The sequence below is a fragment of the Protopterus annectens genome, chromosome 5.part0 (genome assembly GCF_019279795.1).
Source record: "Protopterus annectens isolate FY-2018-M chromosome 5.part0, PAN1.0, whole genome shotgun sequence".
Lineage (NCBI taxonomy): Eukaryota > Metazoa > Chordata > Ceratodontiformes > Protopteridae > Protopterus > Protopterus annectens.
The window spans coordinates 1,355,220,650-1,355,247,437 of NC_056735.1; the positions used below are offsets into that span (position 1 = coordinate 1,355,220,650).

The 26,788-nt window shown below is 43.1% G+C and overlaps 1 protein-coding gene across 2 annotated transcripts in view; it reads right to left on the reverse strand.

The window, feature by feature from the left end:
• Positions 1-26,788, reverse strand: part of CCDC90B (coiled-coil domain containing 90B) — a 525,698-nt gene that overhangs the window by 284,950 nt on the left and 213,960 nt on the right. For both annotated transcript variants that reach the window (XM_044071152.1, XM_044071153.1), the window contains exon 4: positions 17,069-17,170. In XM_044071152.1, coding sequence (XP_043927087.1) covers positions 17,069-17,170 — 102 coding nt within the window. The remainder of the gene's footprint in view (positions 1-17,068; positions 17,171-26,788) is intronic.

Below are 26,788 nucleotides of genomic sequence, written 5' to 3' on the forward strand. Positions count from 1 at the left end.
CTTGTCCTTGGGGCGAAATCAGCATGCCATGCTCTGAGCAGAGGTAAAACAACCGCAAACTGTGCAAGAATCTGTGAGGAATCCGTTTACCACATGATACGATTGTTAACACTGTTTCAGAATCTCTGCCTGAATCAAACATTAGCTATATTAAAAAAAGAAGTTATGTACTCACCATAACGTTCCATCTGAGTAGTTATACTTCATTTTTCTGCAACCTGTAGGTATTCGGATCCCAGCCGGCAAATTTACAAGCATCTGCTCCGAGCTCCTCCCCCTTACCCATAACCCATCACCATCTCCTGCCGTCTCTCAGATAGAGTTTGCCGCAACTCAACTAAGAATAAACCACTTATGAATATCACATGAGAAGGTTCGGGGGAAGGAGGGGGGGAAGGCTGCAGAAAAATGAAGTATAACTACTCAGATGGAACGTTATGGTGAGTACACAACTTCTTTATCTGAAGTAGTTAACTTCATTTTATCTGCAACCTGTGGGACAGAGTCCCCAGCTACTCAAACTCCTGGTAGGCCCTCATGGAAGGATATTCCTGAGCACCACAGAGCCGAAGGATGCTCTCCCTCTGGAGATCAAATCCATCTTATAATGAGAAATGAAGGTATGTGACTTTGCCCAAGTTGCTGCCGCACAAATGTCATCCAATGAGACCCTAGACCAAAAAGCAGTCGATGTCGCCCTAGATCTGGTAGAATGAGCTTTAACAGGACCAGGTGGAGACAAACCTTTGTCTTTGTAAATTTGTAAAATACATAGTGTAATCCATCTAGCTAAGGAAACCTTGGAGATGGCTTTACCCAAAAAAGGGCTTAGAAAAAGACACAAATAACTGGTCAGACTTATGGAAGGGCTTTGTTCTGTGTAAATAAAAATGAAGTTGTCTATGAACATCTAGCAAATGCAGTTTATATTCACCCTTGTTCTGAAAATTTGGAAAGAAAAAGTACAGTTGTGTACACTTACCATAAATGTAGATGTTGGAGTGTATTCACTGTTGCAGTCATTACATTTGGGTTATCTGCTTGCAGGTAGCCCTCAGTCGGCCTGATGAACAAAGTCTTGCGTCCTGCATCAGTTGCTGTCCCTTCTTCCATGACGTCAGGTCGTCAGGGGTATAAAACATGCAGCCGACACCATTACATCAGTTTTTCTTGCCCCAGATGTCAGGTGCCCCCCTAATAGGAAGCAATTAAATATAAAAGTACAAAGAACCTCCAACAAAAAAGCAAATACACCAAAAAGGCTTTTAAGCATAGTAAAGGAAAGTAGAGGCATAGCCAAAAGAAGTTAGGGGGCTGGAGGGAGGGTAACCAGGACTGCAACAGTGAATACAATCGAACATCTAAATTTATGGTAAGTGTACACAACTGTACTATGTTCTTCATGTTTCACTGTTGTAGTCATTACATTTGGGTAGGTTCCCAAAGTTTTGGTTTGGAGGAGGAATTTAGACAGCATTAGGGCTAGCTATAAGGCCCTGCAAGACTGCAATGGCAAAGCCAGCTCTGGATTTAGAGAAAATTGGCAAATGATAATGCTTGGTGAAAGTATGTACAGAACTCCAGGTAGCAGCTTCTAGGATGTCCCTGGTAGGGACACCTTTGAGAAAGGCTGTAGAGGTAGATGCAGCCTTGATGGAGTGAGGTCTGATGCCCTGGGGATAGGTTTTCCATGGTGATTATAGCAAAAATGAATGCAATGGCTTATCCATTTAGAAATGGTTTGCTTTGAAATAGCCTTCCCCTCTGCCCCTGCAGCAAATGCCACCAGCAGTTGTTCAGATTTCCTTTGAGGTTTAGTCCTGTCCAAGTTGAATCTAAGTTGTCTGTGCACATCTAAGGAATGCAGTATCTGTTCCCCTTTATTCTGTGGATTGGGAAAGAAAGTTGGCAAATGAATGGACTGATTAAGAGCCACACTGGATACCACCTTGGGCATGAAGGATGGATTGGTTCTTAGGGACACCCTGTCCACATGAAAGATGATGAAAGGCTCCACTGCCATAAGGGCCTGTAATTCAGATACCCTTCTAGCTGAAGTGATTGCTAAAAGGAAAGTTGTTTTCCAAGAAATAAATTTTAAGTCTGCAGTAACAGCTGGCTCGAAAGGAGGTAGAGTGAGTTTCTCCAAGACAAAGTTAAGGTTCCAGGCTGGGGTTGGAGCTCTCCTGGGTGGTCTCAAATGTTTTGGCCCCTCTGAGGAACTGCTTGAGCAGTGGATGAGATCAGAGGGGAGGTTCTGTGTTATAATGAGCTGAAATGGCTGAGGCGTGGATTTTAATGGAGGGAAAAAGACAGGCCCTTGTGAAGCATCTCAGTTAAGTATTGTAAAATCTGAGGTAAATTGGGCGCTGCTGTGCTCATCCCTTGAGACTGGTTCCAGACACAGAATATTTTCCATATTTCAGCATAAGATTTTCTAGTACTAGGCCTCCTTGCCTCTAAAATGATATCCATCACAGGGGATGGTAAAGGAGAGATTAAGTAATTAGCCAAGCTGCAAGGTTCAGTGTTAGAAGCTGAGACTGCAGAATCTGGTTCTCCTGCTGAGACAGAGTCTGAGGCAGGTGCTATGGAAATAACTGTGAAAGACTGCACAGGAGGGGGTACCAGTGTTGGCGCGGCCAGTCTGGAGCAATCAAAATCATCCTTGATTTGTCCCGTTTGATTTTTAGTAGTACTTTGGAGAGCAGAGGCAGAAGGGGGGAAGGTATAGACTGATAGGCTTTTCCAGCTGAAGGACAGAGCATCCACTTTCCAGGCTTGTTTGTGGGGAGTCCTTGTGCAAAATTTGTCCAATTGATAGTTCTTGGGAGGGGCAAACAGGTCTATATCTGGGCTCCCCCATTTGCTTGTCAACATGTTGAAAATCCTTGGTTCCAGTTTCCACTCGTGTGGGTCCATTAGGTTTCTGCTTAGTCCGTCTGCCAGTGTATTTAATTTTCCTGGCAGGAATTGAGCTTGTAGATGCACTTGGTAGCTCGAGGCTGTGTTCCACAATGCCATGGCTAGTCTGCAGAGGGGGTAAGAATGTGTACCCCCTGCTTGTTTATGTACCACATAACAGTGGTGTTGTCCGTCTTTACCATTAGTTGTCCTGGAAGAATGTGGTCCTTGAAGGCTGTCAGAGCATTCTGTACAGCTAACATTTCTTTTTGATTGATATGCAGGTGCATTTGACTTGGGTTCCATTTGCCCTGAATGCACTTTCCTGCCAGGTGAGCCCCCCACCATGCATAGTCTGATGCGTCTGTTGTTAGGGTTTGGGTGGCAGGGGGTGGTGTGAAAGGTAGTCCCTTGTTTTGGTGGCAGGCCTCTGCCCACCAAAGGAACTCTAGGAGTAGGCAAGGTATGATAGGAATCATTGTTTCTAGGTCTTGAGAATGTTGACACCATAGGTTTTTTAGATACCACTGTAGTTTCCTCATATAAAGTCTTGCATATGGAATTAGAAGAATGCAGGAGGCCATGAACCCCAAGGCTTGCAGTATTTGTCTTGCAGATAGCAGGGTTTTTGTGGCCACTTGTTTGAAGTAGGTTGTCAAATGAATTTGTTTCTCTGGCATGAGGTAAGCCATCTGGGAAGTTGTATTCAAGCTTGCGCCCAGGAATATAATTTGTTGACAGGGTACCAGGTGTGATTTCTTTTCATTTATGGTGTACCCCAGACAAGTTAGAACCCTTTGTACAAAGGCCAGATGATTCAAAAGTATGTCCTGGCTTTCTGCCTGAATTAGACAATCTTCCAGATATGGGTATATATGAATATTTCTTTGCCTGCAAAATGCAAAAACTGGAGCTAGGCACTTTGTGAATACCCTGGGCACAGTAGATAAGCCAAAGGGCAGTGCAGAGAACTGATAGTGTGTGTAGCATGCTTTGAAGCATAGGTATCTTCTGCAAGATTCCCTGATTGGGATGTGCAGGTATGCTACTTTTAAATCTAGTGCTGCCAACCAAGCATCTTTGCCTAGCATAGGAAGTAATTGATGAACAGTCAGCATCTTGAATTTTGGAATCTCCAAAAAAGTGTTTAGAGTAGACAGAGGTCCAGGATAGGACGCCATGAATTGTTTTTTCTGGGTACCAGGAAAAGTCTCGAGTAGAAACCTTGTCCCTTTTCCTCTTCTGGTAACAGCTGAATAGCCCCCATTCTTAAGATTGGAAGTACTTGTTTTTGGGCCACTGCCCACTGATTTGGGGGTAGGTCCGGCCACCCGCTTGGTGTTGGCAACGTGTGGAAGTGAAATCTGTAGCCCTGTGACACTATATTTAAAACCCATTTGTCCTGGGAAATGAGTTCCCAATTCTTTGCATGAAGAGCAATCTTTCGTGCCAAAGGGGCAGTCAGTTGACAAGTGCTTGGAAATTTTAAAAGAAAGTCATAGAGACAGTTTACCATAGGGGGGAGTCTTATTATTCCCAGATTTGGGAGTGGAGATCCCCCACTGCTTAGTTCTGTGCGTCCCCTGGGGCTGAAACCTGGGTTTTTTTGCTGTGTCTGGGTTTGGCTTGAGAAGACCTGGAAGGGGCTGGAAAGGACCAATTCTTAGAGGGCCAGTGCCTACTAAATCTAGGAGGCTGCACTTGTAAAAATCTTTTAACAGTTTGCATAGATTTAGCTTTATCTTACATCTTTTACTTCCTCAGCCTTGTTGCCAAACAGGCGGTCCTGATTTAAAGCAGCATCCAACAATTTAGCTTTAACATGATCAGGCAAAGATTGATCCTTAAGCCAAGCATGCCTTCTGAGCACAGACCCAGTAAAAGCAGCCCTGCAAGGGGCCTCTAATGAATCAAAACCACATTGCAAAGTATGTTTTCCAACTTGTTCAGCAGAATGCATTAAATCCTGTAATTCTTTACTTTCCACACAGTCAGGAATCAACATAATTTTCTGTTTAAGCAGTCCAATCACATGCTGCTGATACTTTAACATATGAAACTGGCAGTTTAAAGCCCTAATGGCCAAGGTTGCAGAAGTATAAACCTTCTTACCCCATGTATCCAACATCCTGGAGTCTCTATCAGAAGGGGTAGGATTTTTAGCAGTAGAAGCCTTAAAGGACAACCGCACCCACAGACTCAAAAAACATGTTTATTTCATCATGGTTTGGTGTTTCCTACATCTTAACATGACTCTGGGACTATTTAGAGCTTTTTAGATATTTTTATACGCAATTTCTGACTCTGACCACATGGGGTCTGGCATCTTGAAATAATTCTAACTGTTTAATCTGCCTCTAAGTATCCCAGAATGCATTGTTTGTCTCCAAAAAAATGCATCAAATCTGACACGTTTTCCCGAAAGCTCCTGTCATTCCACTGGTTTTACAGGCATTCACTGCTGTGTATAGTCACCTACTCTTGGTTAAAATTTTATCCTTTTTCAGTGACTACTTCAAACACAAGCAGTGCAAATGCTACAGAACAGAATTGAAAAGTGCATTTTATTGCCCTTTCTTCTTAGAAATGCTAACTTGATTTCTTTGGGAAGGCTGAAATCTAGTTCTTCAAATTATCCCCCCTCTCCCTTCACACCTACCTTCCCTAGCTGTCAAAGAGCTAAGGGTAATTTGACCCATTATCTGCATGTGACTGACAGCTCACAGCAGGTGAGCAACAGGTAATGTACTGTTTTCTTGTCAGCCTTTCCTTCCTTACAGTGGGAGATTTTTTTTTTGTTGCACTCCTCCTGTCAAATTTAGAACCATGCTCCATAGCACTGGGAATAATCACTGTTTTGCAAAGCATCAAACTCCCACTTACTTTTCCTTACTGTTTGGTTAAATAGCTAATAACTCTACAGTATAAATAATAGCAAATGATGCACTATAAACACAAAATATTTCACAGACTTGCATGACAGCACCCACATGCTTTTTTAAAGTGGTAATTTAAGAAAATTATGGTATTGCATGCTTCTTGTAATCTGATGTAGTGTTGTTGATTAATTGCGACAGACATCTGCTTCTTATGTAAAAGCATGCAATTAATGTCTACGCATGGTCATTGCAAATTTATGCTCTTAGTTTTTGCAGCTGTTACTGTGCTTCTGCCTGTATGTTTGTCACATATCAGTAGGGCTCTTCAGAAAAGTGAGATTATAGTTTCACTTTTTTGCTAGGTTAAGAGTGGGCTGGGCAAGGCAGCTCTGACATCACAATGGTGGAGGTCCAGTGGCTGTTTACAGCATGCAAATCAAGCAGGGATTACATCACCTTGGGGGAGGAAATGTCCAGGTAGCTACAGCAAGAGCTCTGGCAGATGTGACATCATCATTTCAGAGACAGCTAGAGGTTTTTCAACTTGGTTTTCAAAGTGAAAGTAAAACAGTACAGAAAGGTAGGAAGCCGAACAGGGAAAACAGTTGAGTGGATTAGTTTTTAAAGCTGCATGGGTGATTTTTTGAGGCTGTATCAATACACAGGGACTAAAAGAGACAGCAGGTTGAGCAATCTGCTTTAATATCACATTGTTGTCCTTTAATGCCCTTGGGCCCCTGCGAAATAGTCTCTGGATCTGCAATAGGATTTTTAAAAAGGAATTTGTTGGGAATTAGGGGCCAAACTAGATTCCGAAAAAGCATCATCAACAATGTCTAGTACAGGAGGAATAGCTAAAGGCCTATGCTGAGGTAGGAGAAGGAAATCCCTAAGCCTCTTTTCTGAATCAGAAAAATCCTGGCTTTCCCAGTGGAAATGCTCCCTTAGAGTATGTAAGGTTTCCACAAAAGAAAAATCCTCAGGAGGGGAAGCAGAGGGAATGGAGTCCTCTGTATCAGAATCTTCGTAAGTAGATAAGGGCAAATCCAGATCATCAGAAGAATCAGAAAAAACGGAATCGTGACCAGAAGATTCATAATCCACTTCAGTCCTAGGCCTCTTAGAAGAGGGGGTTGGCAACCCCTGATTAAAGTTATTAAATCTTCAGTCATTCTTGTCATTTGATTTTTAGGGATAGAGGCCTGAGCATGTGTCCGGGGCGTCGGTTTTTTAGGCATGGATCGAGATTTAGGCCTAAGTAAAGAGGCGTTGGTTTAATATGCAAGACCGTAGGCCTGAATACACCCCTCAGAAACCAGTGCCTGCACAGCGGCTCCGAACCCATCCAAGGTAGAGACATCCGTGGGTTCCATAGTTGAAGCATCTTGCGGCATACCGGACTCCGAATGGGTCTCAGTAGAGGCCTGTGAATCAGAAGTAGTGGGTATCAGGGGCTGCGAAAGCACCTCACTGAGTACCGGCGAACTGGCGACTGACTTAGGAGAAGCGTCGTCGGCAGTTTGGGACCTCGGGGGCCTGTCTCTGTCTTTATCTTTGCAGTTTTTCGGAATCCTGGTAGTCGGATGGCTAACCGAACGACATTTCTGGATAATTAAACAGAGAACCGAAATATTTAGAGGCGAAAATATATCGACGACGGATAGTGCGCTCATTAAATAAAGCACAAAACCGACAGCAAGGTATGCTGTGGTCAGGGCCTAGGCAAGGAATACAGAACGAATGAAAATCTTTATGAGGTATTTGCTTTCCACAAGTAATGCAATTATTAACTTTTACTGACATTGGTAAGGAGCAAGAAAAAGTTTCCCTAATGGGGTACTTAGCTTTAGTTGAAGACTTTGGTTTAGAAACTCGAAAACAAAAATTTCAGGAGTCGGCCGACTGGCACTTGTGAACTGCTTCTGCTTCGGGCACCGCATGGCAAAACAGACTGATGTAATGGAGTTGGCTGCATGTTTTATATCCCTGATAACCTGACATCATGGAAGAAGGGACAGCAACTGACACAGGACCCAAGACTTTGTTAATCAGGCCGACTGAGGGCTACCTGCAAGCATATAACCCAAATGTAATGACTGCAACTGTGAAACACGAAGAACATCAGGCATGTTCATTGTTTGATTAATGTTTGATTCAGAAGCCACTTTTGGTAAGAAAGAAGAGTTAGTACAGAGGGAAACCCTATCCTTATGGAAGATCATGTAAGGGGGCATGGCAAACAAGGCCTGAAGCTCAGAAACCCTCCTAGCTGATGTAATGGCCACTACGAAGGCTGTCTTCTAGGATAAGAACTTCAAATCTACTGATGTTGCAGGTTCAAAGGGGGGAGCAACTAAAGCCTGGAGAACCAAGGTAAGGTCCCAAGGTGGAACAGAGTTCTTAATTGGAGGACGCAAAAGAAAGGTGCCTTTAAGAAAAGCCTTACACAGTCTAGAAGAGGCCAGGGCATTCCTGTTTTCGCCAGCATGGAAATTTGAAATAGCTACCAGTTGCACTTTCACAGTGGAAGAACTAGCCCCTTGCTAAAAAATGCTGGCTAAGAAATCCAACACTGCCGAGACAGAGGCTGTAAAAGGATCCAGTTTTCTCTGAGAAGCCCAAATAGAGAATAGTTTCCATTTACTGCAGTAAATCCTCCTAGTGGAAGCCTTATGAGCCGCCACCAGAATAGTTTTCACTGAAGACTAAAGACCAGGAGTCCTGGCAATCAAGGGAACTGGAGCAACCAAGCTGTCAGCTTGAGGCGGTCCAGGTTGGGCAAACAGGTGCCCGAGGGATGAGAAATGAAATCCGGGCAGGGATCCAGAAGCCAAGGAGGAGCTAGAACATGAGATCAGAGGAAGGGGAACCACACTTGACGAGGCCAGAACAGGGCAATGAGGATCACCTTGCACCCCAGTCGGCAAGCTTTCTAAAGAAACTTTGGAATGAGTGGTAACAGGGGATAAGTGTACAGTAACCCAGGAAGCCAAGCATGGACTAGAGCGTCTCTGGGGGGATCATCTGGGGAGAGAATCAGAGCGAAGAACTCGTTGCACTTCGCGTTGGAAGGAGATGCGAAGAGATCGCAGCAAGGCTGTCCCCACACAAGGAAGATCTCCTCCGCTATCGACGGTTTCAGATACCACTCGTATGGCATTAGAATAGCCCGACTCAATCTGTCCGCTAAAATGTTGGAGCATCCCGGGATATGTGTTGCAATCAGAAACCGACTGTTGGATTGCCCACTCCCACACTCTCATGGCCTCGCGACACAGAGGGTAATATCTGGTTCCTCCCTGTTTGTTGATGTACCAGACAACTGACATGTTGTCTGACTAAATTGCAATAGTCCCCGGAGGAAGAACAGTGTGGAAGGCTTGCAACGCTAAAAGCACTGCTCTCATCTCCAGAACACTGGTGTGCAATCTGGTCTCGATCTGGGACTACATGTCTTGGACCGTCCTCCGCAGATAATGCCCCCCACCTGAGCTGGGAGGTGTCCGTGGTCACTGTGGCTTGGGCTGCGGGTGAAACAAATGAGCGTCCCTCAGCGATCTCCGGAGATTGGACCCACCAGAGGAGTGATGTCCTGCAGGCTTTGCTGATTTGAATTGGGTATTCCAAGTTGAGATCTAGCCAAGACCACTGTACGGCTAGAGTCCATTGTAGAACACGCATGTAAAGATGCGCTCAGGGGAGGACAGAGACTGCTGTAGCCATAGAGTCCAGGGTTCTGAGAACGTCGCCCGCCTTTGGTAACCAGGGGCCAAGAATTATTGATACATGAGCCCGTAGACTCTGGACCCTGTCGGGAGTTAGAAAGACTTATAGTCGAAGGGTGTCCAGCCGTGCCCCGATAAAGTACAAGATCTGTACTGGGTCCAAGAGGGACTTGGAAACATTGATAGTAATCCCTAGCAGGTCTGCAAGATGAAGGAAGGAGTCTCTGGCTTGGCAAAGACGACGCTTGGTGGAAGCAGCGAGGAGTCAATCGTCTAGGTAAGGGAACACCTGAATCCCCTGAAGCCTCAGGTGAGCCGTTATGACTGCCATTACCTTGGTAAACACCTTGGGGGCTGTGGTGAGACCGAAGGGTAGGGCTCTAAACTGGAAATGACTGGCTCCCAGCCAGAAGCGAAGGAATCTCCTGGAGCTTCTGTGAATCTTGATATGGTATTGAGCACATCCAGTCGCATTCTCGAAGATAAGGTAGAATGGATTGCAGTGTGACCATCCGGAATTTCTGTTTGGCGACAGACAGTTTTAAGGTTGACAGGTCCAAAATGGGTCTGAGGTCCCCTGTCTTTTTTGGCACTAAATAGAACCTGGAGTAAACGCCTGACCCGGACTGATCGGGGGGGACCAGTTCGATGGCTCGTTTTTGAAGCAGCTTGGAAACCTCTAGCACTGCAGTCTCCCTTTAAGCGGGTGGGACATCTGGGAGGTGCTTTGGTTGGATTGGAGGGGCAACAAACGAGATGGTGTAACCTCTGGATATTAATGATAATCTTCCCCTGACTGCCACTAGAGTAGGACAGTTGGGCAACCCCTCAGGGCTGCTGTGCGGGCCTGTCCGAGAAGGGTTCCCTAGACCCCCTCTGCCTCTGGGACGGCATCTGTCATGTCCCTCTCTGCCTCTAGGGGACGAGTTGTCCTGAGGGTCCCGGGAAAACTGTGATTTCTGGAACCACATCTTCTTTTGTCCTCTCTGATTCCTGGAAAAGAATCTTTGAGGACTAGAGAAGCGGATTCCGATGGCAGACAAGGTCTTCCCATCTTTTTCACTCTGGACAAGGGTGTCACATACGGTCTTCCCAAAAAGAGAACAACCATCAAAGGGAGCATTCATAAAAGACGCCTTGAAGGGGTCCACAAACTGACACAGTCTGAGCCAAGAGTGTCACCTCATAGCTACGCCGGTCCCAGCCACCCTAGCTGCTCCTTCCGTAGCATGTGAAAGGAGGCGCATGGACATGTTTGATACTGACTTCAGAGTCGACATTTGCACGGAGATCAGACGCTTGTCCTCCTGCAACAAAGACTCTGGGGGCGACTCAGCTAATTCTGTGACTAGGTCTCGCTGCAGTCATGTAACGTGTGCCAAGTAGTTCAGTGCTCGGATGGAAAACGTCAATGAAGAATAGACTCACTTCCCAAATCTATCCACCATCCTGGACTCCTTGTCCAGAGGGTGGACCGAGGAACTTTCCTGAGCCAGTTCCCTCTTGGTGGCTGCTGCAACCACCATAGCGTCCACAGTGGATCCCTTATACCATCCCTGTCTGTCTGAGGGTGGAGAAAGAATCTTGTCCAGGCGTTTAGGTATCGGCTCTATGGTGTCAGGCTCCTTTCATGCCTGTGTGGTAATAGGATTTACTAAGGGATCCACTAGCGGGGACACCCAGGACGTAGATGGGCCCGTGCCAAAAGCCTCCAGGAACACTGATTCATCCGTAGAAGGTTTTGGCGCTGACCAACCTCCCCTCTGGCGGAGGATCTCCATGATGTCTCCAAAGGAGACATCCTCGGGAGGTGACCTGGGGGAACCTTCTCCATCTAAATCAGTGTCTTCTGTAAGAGACTCAGGGGAGTCCAGGTGCCTCCTTTTGCACATGTGCTTATGAGGACCCTCTTCAGTGGGAATTGCTGAAGAGGGCTCGTGAGCCGCGGGGGGTTCCTCCAGCACGGGCTGTCCCTGAGACAAGCTAAAGGGAGTCTGGGCGGAATCCAAGCAAATAGGCTGGGGGGTCTCTATCCTTGGGAGAGAACCCTCTCCACCACGTCGAATGCCAATGGAGAGTGCAGCTCCTTAGCACCCAACAAGGAGGAAGCTCTCCCCGGGTACGCTGTGAGGATCGGGGCCGAAGCTATGGTAGCCAGAGCTCCAAAGTTACGGCTCGGATCCACCAAAGTCGGAGCCAAAGACACCTCCATCCCCTCATGTCCGACTCCCCGTCCTCGGCCCAGAGAGCTGCTCAGATCCGAACTGGTCGGATCCAAAGAACTCAAGGTAATTGTTGGAGTCAAAGTTGGAGGAACCATCGTCACCGAATCCCCAGCTCCAAAGATCCTCGGATCCATAAACCTCGAAACCGCAGGCCGGATCGGGGAAGGAGAAATCGGATGAAAGAAGAGCATGGAGGTCTCCCCTCCAGAGGGAGAGGGGCCTGGTAAGACTCCCATCTGGATTTGGGTCCGAATAAATCTCCTCATCATCCTGTCCATATCTATTTCAGAGAGAGTCCGAGTCGAGAGCGAGGAAGCGACCGACTCGGATCTGGCTGGTCGCTGGAAGGATTTGGAGGAAGGCCTCAGCTCCAAAGGCTCTGTCGGCTCCGAGGAGAATCTGGGGGAGTAGAGCCGAGGAGACACAGGTCTCGATACCTTGGAAGGTGGGCTAGGGAAGGACTCCCGATCTGGAGACCATTTACGGGGCCTATCCCTTTTCTTCTCTCTCTCTCTCCCATCTGTATCTTTATGTCTTTTGTCTCTCCTTTTCGCATCCCCTTCAGCAGGTCTAGCGGGAGGGTGAGTCCCAGATGGGGGGGGGGGGGTTGGGCAGGAGTTGCAGAAGCCGAGGCTGAAGTGTCCAAAGTGGAAGCTGGCAGCAGGCCTTTAGCCACCAGTTTGGCCTTCCTGTCCTTCAGGGACCTTGGATTGAATCCAGCACACACACTGCACTGGGCAGATAAATTGGCTACACCCAGGCAAACAACACACAGAGTGTGACCATCTGCCAGTGAAAGCGGCCACACTCGCATTTTTTGAAAGTAGGTTTCGGCTGTTCTGACATTTTCACACAAAAGCAGCCACACCTAACAAACCCCAACACACTATTGACCACACACACTCTATAGGGAAGGAAAGGGCCTACACAATAACTAACTCACAAAACTTTTCTTTTTGTAACCGACGAACAAGCGTTTAGGGGGAGAAAAGGGAACTAACTAGAAAAACTCTCTCAATCACACAAGAAAAAAATATCCCAAAAGCACTTACAAAAACCCGAAGGCTCAAAGCTACAAAGGCCATGATGCTGATGCACGAAGTGGCAAACGAGATCTGAGGGAAGGCAGGAGACAGTGATGGGTTATGGGTAAGGGGAGGAGCTTGGAGCAGATGCTTTTAAAGTTGCCGGCTCGGAGCCGATATAGATCCGAATACAGGTTGCAGATAAAATGAAGCTAACTACTTCAGATTTAATATTTATTTTATTTGTATTTGTTTTCCGAGGTAAAGCAATGATTTCCATGGAATGTTTTCAGACTCAGCCAGGAGAGCTGTCTGGTTAAGTGACTTGCTCAGTCATACAGTTCGCAATGAAGGTCAAAGGAATCAAACTCTGGACCAGTGGATCACAGGACCACAGGAAACAGTTCATTACTAGTTCTTTAACTCTCTGTGCCAACTGCTAGACTATCAGATCAACAAGTAAGGTAAGAAAAATCATCTTTGTGGGTAATTGATACAGCTCTTGGAAGAAGACTGGATGACCAATGGACTGGCAATGCTACTGAAGATGTAGTAAACTACACTGCATGGCAAGAATGATTTGAAGATGGCATCAACCACTGTACCTCTTATACAACTGTCATCCTAGTGTACCTGTTCGGGGGCCTCAGACAATACCTGCTCCTAAGGGGAAGTTAAATCTCTGGAAGTCGGATTGGCCATTCGAGTTACCTGCAGGCAGGAATCTCAAAAGTAAGGACTGCAATACTGAATACTATGATGAACATTCTCAACCAGCCTTTGCTGTGAAACTTCTAATCATGATCTGGGGAGGAGAGAAAGGGTAAAAAATAGTAATTCTGGCATGCAGAATGGCAGCTCATCAAATACCAAATGCTAAACAGTTATTCCATTTGCACCCAGGCTCCAGGATGCATAACTTGAAGGACTCACAGCAGTTACAACTTTGTGAAACAAAACAACGTTTACCTTGAGGAATGGAACCCTGAAGGGATTCAAAGGAAAATTGGGAAAAAAAATCACAAAAAATTTAAAACAACAGACTTCTCATAACCATATGTAGGACTATGTATATAAAAAAAAAAAAATATATATATATATATATATATATATATATATATATATATATATATCAGATATACAATATACAGTAGGGGAATGGAGGATGAAACAGAGGAACAGGTGTAACATAATGCACAAGAGAAGGGCACAAATTAACAGAAAAAGCAGGTAAACCAGGAGCAGAGGAAACATATATACATAAATAACATAAAAAAAAAGCAAAGTATATCCTTAGGACATATGTGAAAAACAGGTATGGCTGATCATCCATACATTCATTTTCTAAATGTCTTGTCCTTGTGAAGGTAGCAAATGTGGCACACTAAGCAAGGTAGACCAGACTTACTATTCCTAACAACAGCTTCCAGCTCATTCGGTGGGAAGGTCACGTGCTTCTTACATGTTGTATTCAGACCCAAAGCCTCTTCTCAATGGACTGTGTCTTGTATACCACATGTCAGAGGGGCCTGGGGGTATTCTCACTAGGTACTATACCATTTCAACTGACTACCTTCAACACAGGGGCTAAGTGACTCTCCTTTAAAAATTCACAGACTACCATGCTCCTAGCGCTGTCATGGAGAGTAAGCTCAGTTACTATAAAAGAACCACAATACCTACAGCTCACGACCATGCATAATCTGAGTTCGGATCCAAGGCCCATTAGTTCTACAGCTCACGACCATGCATAATCTGCGTTCGGATCCAAGGCCCATTAGTTCTACAGCTCACGACCATGCATAATCTGAGTTCGGATCCAAGGCCCATTAGTTCTACAGCTCACGACCATGCATAATCTGAGTTTGGATCCAAGGCCCATTAGTTCTACAGCTCATGACCATGCATAATCTGAGTTCGGATCCAAGGCCCATTAGTTCTACAGCTCACGATCATGCATAATCTGAGTTCGGATCCAAGGCCCATTAGTTGAGGAATGGATGAAAAGGACAACATCAGATTCTATGACTCTACTCTAGCTTTATTACCCCAGTCGGGGAAGTGAGTGCAACACTGTCACTATTGTACCCATTCACTGGTCAATCTCCTGAGCCCTCTACTTTGACTTATGAACAAATCCCAAAGACACTGACTCCCCCAACTAAGGTAGCTGCTCCCAGTGTACCCTGGAGACTACAGAGAACATTATGTGCAAACAGCAAAGCTGTAATGTTCACATTGCCAAACCAGATAACTTATTTTGTATTTAATTAGTTTATTTTACCTATTTCTTGGCTAGTAAGACCACTGGGACTGTCTCTTTTTGTGGGTGACTCGGGAGCACTATCCAGTTAATGGACTTGCTCAGAGTCACACAATAGGCAAATATTTTTATGCACAGTCACATGTCAAGACTACAAAACACATGTAGATAGTTTTGGCAAACATAACTGCCTCCAATACCTGTGCAAGGACAAACAGCTGACCTACAGTGCTACTGCCGGGACAGAAGTTTCACTGTTCTTCATCAAAGGCTCATATGTTGTAAAGTACTTCTTTTCCAGCACTTTAGCAACTACTTTCCCAAGGAGGCTGAGGAATATGACCCTTCTATACCTGGAAGGCACCCTCCTATTCCCATTTGTGAAAATGGGGACTACTACCCCAGTCTGCCAATCCAGAGGTACTGCTCCAACCTTCCAAACAGCACTAAAAAGGCATGTTAACCATGAAACTTAGCAATGCCCAGTACCATCAGCATTTCGGAATGGATCTCATCTATTCTTCAGCAAAACTGTTTAATCTCTGCAGTGAAACTCATCTAAAGAAAAGGATTCAGTTTCAACATTTGCTTCTGGCATGGCCGAGTCTGAGAAGGGCATTTTTTTTATTGCATACTTAGCTAACTGCAATATCAGCTGGATCATTCCTCATAATCTTGTCCTTAAAAGTAAGCTCAGCAGACCTAGAATCTCAAAGCCCAATTAAACACTTTTCCTAGGTCCAATGAACTTCAAACCACACCATACTGGACTGCACCATCACCAGTAGATCTGAGAGATGGACTTAAACTAAAGTTCTGTCAGATAACAAATGATCATTATCCACTTCTCTCTGCCTGAAGCTGTAAATCCAATGGCTATAAACACCTGAAGGTCCATATCAGAGTTTAAACAACGTGAGCTACACTCTGCATACAAAGTTCTTGAATAGGGTTACCACCTGTCCCACTTTGTGAGGGACAGTCCCTCTTTGGGCAGTTGTGTCCTGCAAAAAAAAATGAAAAAATGGCAAATGTCCTGAGATTTTAGGACAAAAATATTTCCTATATTTTCTTTAATAGTTGCATAAAACAGTTATTTTGTATCTGAAGCACCTAAATGTTATCAGAAACAGAATAAGCAACTAAAATGCTACAAGAATAAGCTTTTATTTTGGCAAAAAAGTGAAGCTCTGTCCTTTATACTGGCCGTGGGTATGATTTGCCCTGCAAAATCTGACATTTAAAAAAACAAATGGCCCACTTTGGGCATTTGAAAAGGTGGCAGCCCTATTCTTGACTGGATCTGATCTGTGTGTTATGTTACAATAATTTGGGTACTCCTTTCTTGTAACATGTTATTACTCCCTATCCAAAACTTCCCGATACCTGCCCAGCAAATGATATTTAAATATAGGGATATACCTTTGCTAACAAAAACATCCTTTAAAATCTCAGCTTCAGGAACAGAACTCAGGGTCAGTGGGAAAACTACAGTTCATATTTTAGATAAATATCAGTAACATAACTGGAAAAGAAACTATAGAAGTGAAATTAACTTCAGGCTCTTTTGTTGGGAGACCCAGAGCATGGACAAGTGAGTAGTTAAGTTGGTAAGTAAGATGGGTAAGCAGATGCAAAGTGATAATTTAAGGATTTTGAGATGTAATATATACACAAAGTAAAAATGTCACGCTAGCTAGTGCAGTAAAGAAGCAGAAACAGTAAGGTACCAAGCAGGAAAGCTGCTTAGGGTGAATTACACCCTTACAAATTAGTTTGTTGTTAATACCCAGTAACCCACACCCTAGTATGCCTTACTGCTTTAGACAATGTTTTTCATATCAGAGTGTTTACCGCTACCAGAACACTATATACTAAACATATAATTTTATCTCAGCATCAACTCAATAAATAGCAATGTACATAAACTGCAGTGAAATGCAACAAAGCATACACATATCACTGTTCTGACAGGCATGAATATTCAAATGGTATAAAAACTCAGAATTCTTTTCTGATTATGTAAACAAAGTAAATTATTTGTTACCTCATTTTCTGCCCTCAGGTAAGCAAATTCACTTTTCTCCAAGATGACCATGTCTTTTCTGATTGCATCTAAATGAGCCATTATCTGCTGTAGGGTTATTTCCTAGAAAAAAAGAGGATAATTACCAGTTAATTCTAATAAACATTGAGAATGCTGTATCACACAATTAGTTCCCACTGAAGAATAATTAGTGTGCCATTTAGGAAACTTTCACAAAACCAGCACGATTACCCATAAACTGATTAATTTCCTTCTTCCTAATGTGAAATGGTCCAGTTTAATATAATATATACTTTAAGTGCAACTTGCAAACAGCAGTTCAGTCAGTGATTCCTTTGCTAGCATTTATTTAGGACTATGAGTATTTTACTGCAAAAGCAATTCAAAGAGAAAATCCAGCCACGAAGTGTAGACCAAGTAGCCACATCTATAATTTATAAAACACTACAGTCAATACCTGCAAAAAGAAATGGAAGTAGAAAATGTATTTACTGCATGTCTCTAATGTGCCCTCCCTTCATTTGCTACAATGTTTTTTCAAGTTGATTAGACTCCCTCATGAGCCAAGGTTGCTGATGCCATATAGGTCCATAGGGACCTAAAAACATATGAGTAGCACATGATGACCCATGTTGGAGTAAATAACTTGGCAAGCAAAACCCTGAAGGATAAGAAAAGCGTTAGGACAGAACTCTCCATGTATGTCGCAAATGCAGGTCAGACCCTAAAACTGAATTGCATCTTTCCATCATCAAAAATTATGCCAATGTATAAAGAAAAAATGACTGGCTTTAACAATTAGCTAAACACCTAGTGTCATTCTATGGGGATCCAGTAGGTGTCAGCATGGCGTGAGATGCTCGACAACTGTTCTTGCTTCACCAGAGACTCTTGCATCTCATATTCCAAGGCTTCACATAAATGGCAAAAGGTTCTGGTGTCTCCTTTGTGCCCTTTTATAGGCAGGCTGCAGGTGATGGACCACCCAACCTAACTTCTAAAACAAATCAACCATTGGATGATCTCAAGGTGGAGCTAGAAGTTTAAACAAGTCATGAGCCCTTGAGGCCCTCCTTTGCCCATGTACATGTTGTTATTGGAGCCTGGTTTAAGTGGCAATACAGTATCCATTCTATTCCTGAGTATTGTGCATACCAGATGTTTAGAACAGATGGAAATGGTGGTGGCATATTTATATTTGTTAAAGACCACATTACCTCAAGACAGAAATCTAAAGAACCACATGCAGAGGTTACTGAGATCCAAATTAAGCTAAATTAGACAAACTACCAGTCTACAGTATGCTACAGGACACCCTACATGTCTCCAGAAAAATCACACAACTTTCATAAATATTCTGGATGAAGGTGATTTTAACTGTGTAATGATTAACTGGGAAACCATCACTGCCACTATAGGATATGCTCAAAAATTCTTAGAATTTATAAACAAAAATTCCCTGAATCACACGGTCAAGGAACCTACTACAAAACAAAATACATTTGACCTGGCTTTAACAAAGCTAGAATCTGTACTTACCATATGCAAGGTATCGCCCTCACTGGTCAAATCAGACTATAAACTAATAGTCTTATCAATCAGAATCTCCAAACTATTGGGAACAAATATCACAGACTTCAAGGACTTCAAATGTACAAATCTCTTACAATTCTATGATGAAGTCTCTAAATTCAAGTCTAATAGTTTTACTCAGAATATTGATTCTGCAAAATATTATTCAGCCATTTTTTACTTGCACCTGGACAAATGTATTAACCTGGCAGTCCCATCAACAGCCAAGCAAATGGGGAGGTCTGAAAACAAACCAGTGTGTCAGTTCTCAAGTATAAGCTATGCAATGAAAGGAACAAACTCCTAAACCTATATAGCAAAACAAATGACCCAATATTAAAAAGATCAGCACTCACCTTGATAGGAAAATAAAAAGGACACAAGACAAACAAAGGCATCCCATGACCCCAGACTAACTACAGAAAGCAAAGACAACTACAAATCCTTTTTTAGTTATGTTGTGAAGTTTACCCCAGAGGCATCTATTTCTGACATACTTATCCCTGATGTGCTCAATCTTCCAACCATTATGAAGGAGCATACAGAAAAAGTACTCTCCAAAGCAAATACCTGATCCCATTTGTCTAGCAGCACTAAGCATGTATCCGTGGACCCACTCCTCAACTTCTTTAACCTGAGCCTAGCAAATTAATTTGTCCAACGTGCTTGGCACACAGCCATTGTGATACCATTGCACAAGGGTGGCACCACCACAGAGTCCAGGAATGACAGACCTATTAATCTAACAAGTCTTATATGTAAAGCCAGAGTATCTTAACTGACTTAACTAAATACGATACCGAAATTATCAGACTTGACCCCCTTTGCCGAAGACAGATACTGTCCAATGAATCTCATAATCTTCTTTGAGAAAGTTACTTAAGCTATGGACAAGTGGCCCACACTAGATACCCTGACCTGGTCAGGGCATTCAGTACCAAACCACATGCAACATAATAAGCAAGTTGTAAAAGCTCTAAACTGACCCATATATGGTTAAATGGATAGCCATCTGGATTATACATAGGACGCATACACTAAAAGTAACAGATGACCCGTCCTCTAACCGCATGAGGGTGATCACTGGAGTTCTGCAGGGCTCTCTGCTGGGACTTCTGCTGTTCATCATCTACTTTTCAGATTCCACTTATAAAAGGTGATGTTTGGTTAACAAACTTCGCAGATGACTGTAAGCTTGGAGTTGTCATCAAGTCCCCCCTCTGAAATACATGCACTCCAGCACCTAAAAATGGGCTCGGGCTCAACTCCAAAAAATGCAACATTCTAGCTTTTGGTAAGCACCTCCCAAGCTCCAGCCTATAGCATAGACAACACTTGTCTTCAAAATGGAAAGACTGTGAGAGACCTGAACACATGGGTGGGAAGCTCTCTGACATCAGACCATCACGTTGCAACAGTGATCAGGAGATCCTTTTATCTTGAACTGCTCATAGCAAAAAAAGTATTTCTTTCAGATCAAAAGAGGTCCTCAGCTCCTTGTACTCAGCTTTGATTAGACCCATCACTGAATAGTATGATGCCTTTGGGATGTACATTACTAAGCATATCAAGCAACTGGAAAGATCAGGGACCTTAAAAGATCTGAGCTACAAAAATAGACTGGAGGTTTTATACCTTTACTCGGTTTCTTATTGTGTCCTTAGGGTGCAACCTGTGCCCTTACTTATAGGGTTAAAAGGGATCCAGCAGTCCAAGAACTCTTACATCTCAAAAAAATCAAACAATACAGCTTACACAAGGGCCAGATATCTAAATCTACTCCTACAAAAAAAAATATTAAGAGAAAGGAAAGATTTTGTCATGCCAAACCTACCCATTCTTTGGAACAAACTTTCTCTCCAAATTAAGCAGTACGACACACTATGTATTTACAATGTAGATGGATAGCCAGATGGGTGTTCACAAATTCAGTATTAACCGGAAATTTTCTCCATTTGTTAAACATATGTTTGTTTGTTCTGATTTCCTGCCAAGGAGTGTATCATATAACTGATTTGTTTGCAGTTAAAAGAATTCTCTAGAGTCTCCTTGCTCCTTACCTGTTTAAAACCTTCATTTAAAGGCTCACTGCTGTTTTTCTGCTGTAATAAACATTTCTGTAGTGTTTTCTGCCTAAGTAGTGTAGGTAGTAGCTGTAGCATTGTCCATATTCAGGATTGTTTTTCTTGGGACTACTTGTTTGTTTGCAGTGGCTGTGTTTCTGAGCACATTTTCCAGGCCATCTTAGTTTAGCAAAAGCTATTTTACATTTCAGTGAGAGTGTAGTACTTATGGTCACTGGCTGATTGGGGTTACCTGGACTACGGCTTGGAGCAAGCACCTCATTGGTTCTTTTGAGCTTTTATTTTCAAGTTGTTTCAGGTTTCAACCTTCTGCTACTTAAGAAGTTACCTTGTGACTGTTTCTGCCATTTCACACAGAGCTAATCAGAGGAGGGGCACTGAGCAAAACTCAGATCTGTGATATATAACATTAAGTATCCTGTTTTTTGCTTATTTTTACTAGTTATTGCTTATTCTAAGATATTTATAGCACTTTTATTGCCTGCTGCATACTTTTTACTATATTTTATAGCTATAAAATAATCTGCAAGGTTGTACTAAAATTGTCTGCCTCACAGGGCCCGATAAATAAGGTTTTTACTGTCACACTGTTTGTAAATCTTTTCTAGCTAGTTTCACTGTGTGTAAGGTATTAACTGGAGATTTTCTCCATTTGTTAAACATCTGTTTGCTTATTCTGATTTCCTGCCAAGGAGTGCATCATATAACTGATCTGTTTGCAGTAGCATTCTCTAGAGTCTCCTTGCTCCTTTATCTGTTTAAAAACCTTCATTTAAAGGTTCACTGCTGTTTTTCTGCTGTGATAAACATTTCTGTAGTGTTTTCTGCCTAAGTAGTGTAGGTAGTAGCTGTAGCACTGTCCATATTCAGGACTGTATTTCTGGGCCTACTTGTTTGTTTGCAGAGGCTGTGTCTGAGCAAATTTTCCAGGCCATCGTAGTTTAGCAAAAGCCATTTTACATTTCAGTAAGAGTATAGTGTTCATGGTCATTGGCTGATTGGGATTACCTGGACTACGGGCTTGGAGTAAGCACCTCACTGGTTCTTTCAAGCTTTTTTAAGTTGTTTCAGGTTTCAACCTTCTGTTACTTAAGAAGTTACCTTGTGAGTGTTTCTGCCATTTCACACAGTGCTAATCGGAGGAGGGTGTGATGTCCGTGCACTGGCCCAGCAATCAAGGAGCCTCAATCCTCACCACTAACACCAGTGAGGGGCGTCCATATAGGGAAAGGATAATAAGTACACACACACAGTAAACTACAATTTCCCTTAAGAGCACATAGAGATCATAGTCAAGTCTGGGGCTTGTTTCTCCCTTTCCTCCAGGTCCCCAATAAGACTCCTCATTGGCACAGCTATAGGGTCCAGATCTCAGCCTAGTGGGCAAGCTAAAACCTCCAGCACCCTCTCTGTCCAACCAGTGCTTCATGTACCTGCCCAAGTAGCTGACACATACACACTTTGTGATAAGAGTTATATACAACCACATGGACACACCTGGGGAAGGCTGGCATAGATTCTCCAGCTGTGTCCCCTTTCTGCCCAGACTATAGAGTAGTACCAGCTGCCACCACCCACTAATATCAGCTAGTAAAAAGGCCCTTACCAAATGGTGTCCAGTTATTACTGTGCAATATTATTATCCAAATTGTAAGTGTAACAGACAAGACTTATTTGGAGTGACTTGGTATAGTTTCACTATATACATGCAATGTACGCTAGAGATAATTTAATCTCTACAGAAACAGACACAGTTGAAAGGTTTAAAAATATTTAATAATAAATAATAAAACACAAGACAATACTTCTTACTACACAGTGCCATTCAAGAGTTCAGAGATCACAGAGAAATGTTTAAAATAATACAGTAGGAAAGTTCTGACATCACAGAAAAACACTTAGAAATAGCTAGAAATTAGGAAGATTAGACTAAGAGAAACACTAAAGTCTAAGATCCTACTTGCATATAGATACAGACAGTGCTGGTGGTGCTGGATGTTCTCAAGACAAATGCTCTCATGCTCTCATTCTTTCTGTCCTTAAATTGATAACACAGTACCACTGATTCATTTCAGATTACATAATTTATTTTGGGTTCCCAGGCTAACAGACTCTCAGAGGTTAATAGCCTCTTTGATCTTGCAGCTGGTCAGGAACCAGACCAATAAAATAAATTATACTTGCAAATTCTAACCATTAGCTCTGGCCTCAAAACAATGAGCAGCATTCCTTCATCCAGACATATTGGCTCTGAGTTTTGACATCAAAGAATTGACTTGTCAGCTTTGTTAAGGCAGAGTGCATTGTTGTTACATTTTTGCAGTTCCACATTTAACACAATTTTTTCCCATTTAAGAGAATGAGCCTGTGGCTTCTATTAATATTTACAAATGAAAGAATTATCTACAAAATTCTATCTGGCTAGGCTGGCAGCCTTCACCTATCTTCACAAAGGGGCACTGAGCAAAACCTTGATCTGTGATATATAACATTACGTATCCTGTTTTTTGTATACTTTTACTAGTTATTGCTTATTGTAAGATATTTACAGCACATTTATTGTCTGCAGCATACTTTTTACTGTATTTTATAGCCATAAATTAAATCTGCATGGTTGTACTAAAATTGTCTGCCTCACAGGGCCTGATAAAAAAGGTTTTTACTGTCACACTGTTTGTAAATCTTTTCTAGCTAGTTTCACTGTGTATAAGGTATTAACTGGAAATTTTCTCCATTTGTTAAACATCTGTTCATTTGTTCTGATTTCCTGCCAAGGAGTGCATCACATAACTGATTTGTTTGCAGTTAAAATCATTCTCTAGAGTCTCCTTTCTCCTTTATCTGTTTAAAACTTTCATGTAAAGGCTCACTGCTGTTTGTCAGCTGTGATAAACATTTCTGTAGTGTTTTCTGCCTAAGTAGTGTAGGTAGTAGCTGTAGCATTGTCCATATTCAGGACTGCGGTTCTGGGCCTACTTGTTTGTTTGCAGAGGCTGTGTGTCTGAACACATTTTCCAGGCCATCTTAATTTAGAAAAGCCATTTCACATTTCAGTGAGAGTGTAGTGTTTATGGTCATTGGCTGATTGGAGGTACCTGGACTACGGCTTGGAGTAAGCACCTCATTGGTTCTTTCAAGCTTTTTTTAAAAGTTGTTTCAGGTTTCGACCTTCTGTTACTCAAGTTACCTTGTGAGCATTTCTGCCACTTCACACAGAGCGAATCGGGGGAGGGACACTGAGCAAAACATTGATCTGTGATATATAACATTAAGTATCCTGTTTTTTGCTTATTTTTACTAGTTATTGCTTATTCTAAAATATGTATAGCACTTTGTTGTCTGCTGCATACTTTTACTGTACTTTATAACTATAAACTAATCCACATGGTTGTACTAAAACTGTCTGCCTCACAGGGCCTAATAAAGTTTTTACTGTCACACTGTTAGCAAACTTTTCTAGCTAGCTTCACTGTGTGTAAAGGATTAACTGGAAAATTTCTGCAACTGTTAAACATCTGTTTGTTTGTTCTGATTTCCTGCCAAGGAATGTATCATATAACTGATTTAGTTTTCCATCTTCCTTCCGTATTGGTGTCTTGTTCTTAAACTTGGTGGCTTTGCAGTTGCCCGCTCCTACTGTAAATTTGATCTGGGACACTTCTCCCAGTCTAGTGTCATTAGGTCATTCTACCTAATACAGAGAGAACATTTGAGAAGGCCAACCCACTTAGCTTCGTAACCCTGAATTATCTTCTGCTTCTCCTTTCTCCCAGTGCTGATTTAGCTGCTTTTCTGTAACAAAATAAAATTCTAAACTTGTCTCCTGCCTTTCCTGTAACTAGTCTAGTCCAGATACAGATTTGCTGTATCCAGGACTGTCTATAAGCTTCTGAGCTGTGCCAAAGTCTGCTCTTCAATTTTTTCCCTTAGATCTGCTAGTTCTCTCCTTTCCTGCACTTTTACTAGCTTAATAGTCTAGCACTTTACCAGACTTCTTGTAGCAATTATTGTAGCACACAGAAGTGCTACCAGCACTAAACGTTCTACAAGGAAACAGCTCTAGTACTTAATGCCCACCCCTCCAGGCATGTCTAAAGGTCAGTTATCTGTGCTTTCTCCTATTAACCTGGTGAATTTGGGCATCCTGAGGCAATGCAGCAACTGCCTCATGTACACTGACAACCCTCTCCTCTTACCTCCCAACACTCAGACTTGTGAGAGATGCACTTATAAATCCCAACTGGGAGCCATGCACTCTCCATCCAAGACCAGAATAGCTGGTCAAGAGGAGAAGGTCAGCACTTGCACTAAACCACATGGGACACGTAACCCTCCAGTACAGAAACCAGCACTGTTTTCACATAAAAACACAAACCACACACCCATCCTTGTGGAGACTGAATAAAAATCTACCCAAACAGCAGAGACCTCCAAGGCAGACATGCACTCGACCACCACAACACAACACTAATCATGAGACACATAACTCTCAAACACTGTGCCACTCAACCAAAGCCCCTAAGGCAAAACAGCATGCTCAACACACTACTCATAGGCGACTCGATAGTGAGGAACACAGATGTCCCACTCACTAGGTTGAATGCCTGTCAGGCACCAGGATCCGCCACATAATGCACGCATTCAGGTCCCTTAACAACAGGTAGAAATATGACTATTTCATTGTAAATGTGGGTGTGAATGACCTGAGATGTACCTCCCTGGACTACATGAAAAGAGACATGGATGAGCTCTCGAATTAGGTAGCCCAAGCAGGTATGACCCTAGCCCTGAGCAGCATCCTACCATCACCCAGAATCATACCACAGTACAAGCAGAAAATGATTGAATTCAACAACCAGCTATGTTTCTGGTGTCATTCTAAGGGGATCCAATATCTGTCTGCCTGGGATGACATTACTGACAGACCTCGATGTTTTGCCAGAAATGGCCTCCATCTGTCACTCCTGGGCTTCCGGATACTGGCCAAGGCTCTAATCACCCCTATAGTGCCTTTTTTAGGCAGTGTTCCAAAGACCAAATTACCACTGTAACAGCTACAAACAAATGCAATCTGATAGTCATGCTGCTCAACACTAGAAGTCTAAATCTCAAAATGTACTCGCTGGAAGCACTCCTTAAAATGGAGAACATCAACATTTGTGCTGTAACAGAGACCTGGTTCAAGGCAGCAGAAAGCACCTCTGCACTTCCAGAGTATACCTCATTCCACACCTTTCAGCCCCAGAACTCGGACCAAAGCTTCAAAGGTAATGGTGTTTCCATATTCATAAAGGTTTTGCACACCTCCAGACTGGAAGCCCAACATAACGCATCTGAGATACTTCAGGTGCAGCTAACATTGGGTAAGACAGTGATTCAGGTTGTAGCCTGCTATAGGTCCCCAACCATGTCCCAAGACTCACACTCCATGTTCCTAAGCACCCTGGAGAATATTAGGGTCCAACCTAACACTCTCGTACTGGGCAACTTCAACTACCCCTCCATTATCTGGGACAACTACTCATGTATCAGTACACTTGCCCAATGTTTCCTGGAATTCATTAATTCCAATGCCCTGGACCAGATCGTTCTTAACCCCACTAGAGGTAGCAACATCTCTGACCTAGTCATTACTAACATGGGTGACCATTGCTCTACATCAATAGTCAACTCCTCCCTGGTTAGATCCGACCACAAACTAATCACCTTGGAAATCCACCCCCCCCCAGCAAAGGTAACCACCATGAAAAATCTTCTCCAAAGCTAACTTTGGGCTCCTAAAAACAGACGTGGCTAATGTCACGGCACCCATTCAAATGGAGAATAGTTGCATGACCGTGGAATCATACAGCAATGCACTGTACGAACACATACACAAATGTATGGATCTTGCCATACCCAATAGAACCAAGACACTGTCCTCCAAAAAAAAGAAGACAATATGATGGCCCTCTGCCATAAACTCTACAACAGAAGGAGGAAACTGATGTGGAATAAGGTGAAGTTCCAGGACTGGAAAAATCACTTATCAGCCTCAACAAAAAGATGAGATCCCTCATCAAAT